General features: G+C 38.2%; 1 protein-coding gene across 2 annotated transcripts; it reads left to right on the top strand.

Annotated features, from left to right (window-relative positions):
* Positions 1-811: 811 nt before the first annotated feature.
* Positions 812-2165, top strand: LOC107905895 (E3 ubiquitin-protein ligase ORTHRUS 2). Of its 2 annotated transcripts, none has more exons than XM_041093973.1 (2): positions 812-1169; positions 1344-2165. In XM_041093973.1, exons 1-2 carry the CDS (start codon positions 1161-1163, stop codon positions 1935-1937), a joined length of 603 nt encoding a protein of 200 aa, XP_040949907.1. In that variant the 5' UTR covers positions 812-1160; the 3' UTR covers positions 1938-2165. The 2 variants fall into 2 exon arrangements, with proteins under 2 accessions (XP_040949907.1, XP_016688167.1); XM_016832678.2 differs by having other exon boundaries at positions 815-1165.
* The last annotated feature ends 2403 nt before the right edge of the window (positions 2166-4568 follow it).

Raw genomic sequence — 4568 nt, 5'->3', positions numbered from 1 at the left:
ATAAATTTAGATGTTTACAAATGTATACTATATGGTGAAACCTCAAATTTTCGTGGCATGGGATTATACTACTCGCAGCGTTTGGGTTTGAAAATTGCAATTGGGGGCCATATGGTGAGGTAGGAAGGAGGAATTGGCGAGAGATAAACAGAGATGCCTTTGTGTTTAGTCTTCGGTGGCTTCCATGTTGATGGATAAATAATGCATTGCAGACTTGATGCACCAATCATTCTTTGTTTTTTATTTGACTTGACCTGTAGAGGTTTGGACTATTGCATGGGGGCAACATTTATTATTTTCAGTTCTGTTTTAAAAATTCATCAATCTCTCACACCCGGAAGAAGAGGTTTGCAGCTCATATGAGCTCCACCTCATTGGAAACTGATAGCCTGATTGTTTATTATCTATATAGAGAGAGACAGAGAGAGTTAATTTGGACTATTTCGTTTAAATATAAATATATAATTGTCCGAGAGTGGAAGGAGTATCACTTCCATGCATTGCACAAACTCAGGGAAATTAGCTTTACTTGATAAAAATGCATGCAGAAGCAATGTTGATTTATTTATTCAACATTTCAACTTAATTTATCCCCATGTTGTATATCTAATTAATTTTATAATTAAATCCAAGTTATCCAAAACTTAAATATTTAGAATAAGAAGGTTTTGTTTGTTTCAAAAAGCTAACAAACGAAAAGGATAGCAAAAAAGGAATTTTCATGCAAAATGAAACACTTGGCAAACGGAGACGTCGGTTGCAGCAACCCTTTGACTTGGGTTTTTGGCCGGCGAACGACAAAAACCAAAATTAGTCCAATCTGAATAATTAAACCCAACCAATTAGAAACTAATCAAATTCCAAAACTAAACACCCACCAACTCCAACAAAAGCCATTCCCCCCATAAGCAACCCTCCTCATTTCTTTCTTTCTTTCTTTCTTTCTTGCCCCATCTCCGTGTTCCTAACGGAAATTTGGAAAGCTTAATACCGTTGGCAATGAGGGAGGAGCGGTACGCTCTAAAGTACAAACTCTGGGGAACCAGTTTTATGTAGTACCCATTTTGTTTAATTCTGTCATTTTCAGCTGTGTGAGTCAATGCCAGAGGTGGGATTCTCTTAATTGTTTGTTTTTCGAGTAATAAGCTCACGGGACTTCCATGCTGTACGTATGCCTCCTCCTTAACAATCTTCACACTCTTTTTTCCCTTTGCTTAAAACACCTTATTCTTTTTGTATTCTTCTTTGTTGGTTTCCTAGTTGTTTTCTGGGTTTTCTTTGCTTTTGCCGTAATCGTGTTAATTGCTAAAAAAAAAATGAGTCAACTCAGTGCGTTGTTGCAGGAATCATTGCAGCGGGAGAGGGAAGCAAGAACAATCCTGAGATTTCTTAGAGAACAAATGGACGGTGTAGATAGGGAAAGGAGGAGATGGAGGAGTTTCAAGGAACGGCTAGGATTTAAAGTCATGGGTTGTTGTGGGACCGCATGGGGTTTTGGGTCAACCGAAATGAGCGTCACGGACGACGGTATTGTTGGAGCTGAAGGACGAGTAGACCCAGGTCACAACCCGGATCCAGGTTGCATTAACCCGGCTCCCGTTTCGTCGGGCATGAATCTGGCGGAGGCTTTAGCAGCGGAGCGAAATTTTCGGGCAGTGCCGGCACGGGAGGGAGGTGACGTGGGGATTAGAGCGCCAGGGACGCCGATTAGGGTGTCGTTGATGAGGCTGTTGGAGGAGGAAGAAGAGGAGGGGAAAGGTGGCGCGCAGATTGGGAATGATTCAATGTGCTGCGTGTGCATGGGGAGGAAGAAAGGTGCGGCGTTTATCCCATGTGGACACACTTTTTGCAGGATGTGTTCGAGGGAACTGTGGTTGAATCGAGGGCGTTGTCCCCTCTGCAACCGTTCAATCCTCGAGATTCTTGACATTTTCTAAGTCGTGATCAGACACTGATCAACGACGACGATGGTGCTAGTGCCTCGAGATCATAAGTCATGCAAGGCTAAGGTTGACCAAGGGGGAATTTCACTTTTACTCTAGGGATGGGGCATATTATATTATATTATATTATGTGAAATATATTCTATTCTACTCCTATTTTATTACTTAAAAGTTGACTTGAAAGTTTTAAGTTTTATTATAACTGCCATTATTCCTTTTCTCAATCATTTCCCCAATTTATATTTTATGTATATAACAAATTACGGCTTAATTTTAATTTCCACTTGCTAAATATTTAGCAGTGAAAACTTAGATTTTCATCCTTCTTAATTTATTTGACATGAGTATTATTAATATAAGAAGATGTTTATTTATAGATTAAAGAGATTTTAACCTTGTATAAACAAATTTCCCTTTTAATTAATTTAATCGTTTTATCTTTGTATCTGTGGAAATTGTGTATTTTGTAAAATTTTACTTGTATTTTCATTCGTTCAATGAATGTATTTATACAAATTACAAGAGAAGAAAACTGACTAAACTGACTAATTAAATTAACAATATACTAATTTAATATGCTAACATCCCCCCTCAAGCTAGAGAATGTATATTCAACATGCCTAGCTTGAACAAATTTTCTCGAAATGGAGCAGTAGCCAAGGATTTGGTAAACATGTCAGCCAACTGATCTTTAGAAGAACAAGGCAACAATTGTATCACACCAGTTGAAACTTTCTCCCTTACAATATGACAATCAATCTCAATGTGTTTTGTTCTTTCATGGAATGTTGGATTAGCAGCTATCTGTAAAGTAGAATTATTATCACAATACAATCTTGTTGATGAAGAAACTGGTTGATGAAGATCATCAAGTAGATAGTGCAACCATTGAATTTCACAAGCTGCTGCTGCTAATGCTCGATACTCAGCTTCAGAGGATGAGCGAGACATTGTGGTTTGCTTCTTTGCTTTCCAACTAATAAGGGAGTCACCAAGAAAAATACAAAAACCACTTATAGATCGTCTGGTTTCTGGACAACCAGCCCAATCAGAATCACTAAAGCCTCGAAGTAGCAGAGAAGAAGTTATTGAGAAAAATATTCCAGAACTAGGAGAGTTCTTTAAGTAGCGTAATACATGATAAGCTGCCTGAAGATGCAACACAGTTGGTTTATCCAAGAATTGACTTAGCTGCTGAACTGCAAATGAAATGTCTGGTCGTGTTGATGTAAGATAAATGAGTCGACCAACCAGCTGTCTATAGAGTGTATTATCAGCAAGTAATTCACTGTCATCACTTCGCAATTTTGAGCTTGATTTGGTTGCCATTGGAGTTTTTGCTGGTTTACATTCCATGAAGCCACTATCAGTTAAAATCTCAAGACAATACTTCCTTTGAGATAAATGAATTCCTGCAGTTGACCTTGCAATCTCGAGACCAAGAAAATACTTAAGCTCACTAAGATCTTTGATTTTAAATGCCTGATCTAGAAAACTCTTAACTGTAGAAATTTCATGTTGATTATTACCAGCCAATATCATATCATCAACATAAACAAGCAAGGCTGTAAAAGAATCATTTTCCTTTTTGACAAAGAGAGAATGATCAGAGGAGGATTGTTTGTAGCCAAGGGATAAAAGAGAAGCTGTAAGTTTGGAGAACCACTGTCTGCTAGCTTGTTTTAAGCCATATACAGATTTTTGTAATTTGCAGACTTTGCTCTTGTCTGATCCTTCAAATCCAGGGGGCAACTTCATGTAAACTTCCTCATTCAATTCACCATGTAAGAACGCATTATTGACATCTAACTGCTGGAGAAACCAATTCTGAGATGCAGCTAAAGCAAGAAGAAGTCGCACAGTAGTAATCTTTGCAACCGGAGAGAAAGTGTCAAAATAATTAACACCTTCTCGTTGTGTGTATCCCTTAGCAACCAGGCGAGCTTTGTATCGCTCAATTGAGCCATCAGCCTTATGTTTGACTCGAAAAACCCATTTGCAACCAATTGCTTGCTTACCAGGTGGTAACTCAGTAATAATCCAGGTCTTAGTTTGTTCAAGAGCATTAATCTCAGCTTGTATTGCCTCTCGCCAATGTAAATGTTTTACGACTTGTGTGTATGTTTTTGGTTCAGTAGTGGCAGTAATGGCTAAAGTATAGTGTAAATGTGTAGCTGAAAGGTTTGAATAGGAAAAAGTTTGAGTAAGAGAGTAATTATTACCTGGGAGAAGATTGGTACCAGCCTACAGAGAAGAGCATTGATAATCATTCAAATAACGAGGTGGTTGTTTGTTTCTTGTAGGACGGGTTACATTTGGAGTTGGTGGTTCAATATGTGGTTCATCATGTGGTTCAATATTTGTGGGTGGTGGTTCAATATGTGGTTCAGTATTTGTGGGTGGTGATGGTGTTTCAATAGAAGAAGATGAATCTGATATAGGTTCATCATAGGTAGGAGAGGAAGCTAAAACTGGTAATGAAGGTGATGAAGGAGACAAGGAACTGTGAAGAAATGGAAAATGGTGTTCATGAAAGGTTACATTTCGAGAGATGAAAATGATTTTGGTATCTAAGTCAAAAAGTACATAACCTTTAACTGTAGGTGAAAGGCCAAGAAAAATACA

The sequence above is a fragment of the Gossypium hirsutum genome, chromosome D05 (genome assembly GCF_007990345.1).
Source record: "Gossypium hirsutum isolate 1008001.06 chromosome D05, Gossypium_hirsutum_v2.1, whole genome shotgun sequence".
In the NCBI taxonomy this organism is placed as follows: Eukaryota; Viridiplantae; Streptophyta; class Magnoliopsida; order Malvales; family Malvaceae; genus Gossypium; species Gossypium hirsutum.
The sequence above is the reverse complement of the archived record's forward strand: the minus strand, read 5'-3'. Positions and strand labels throughout refer to the sequence as shown.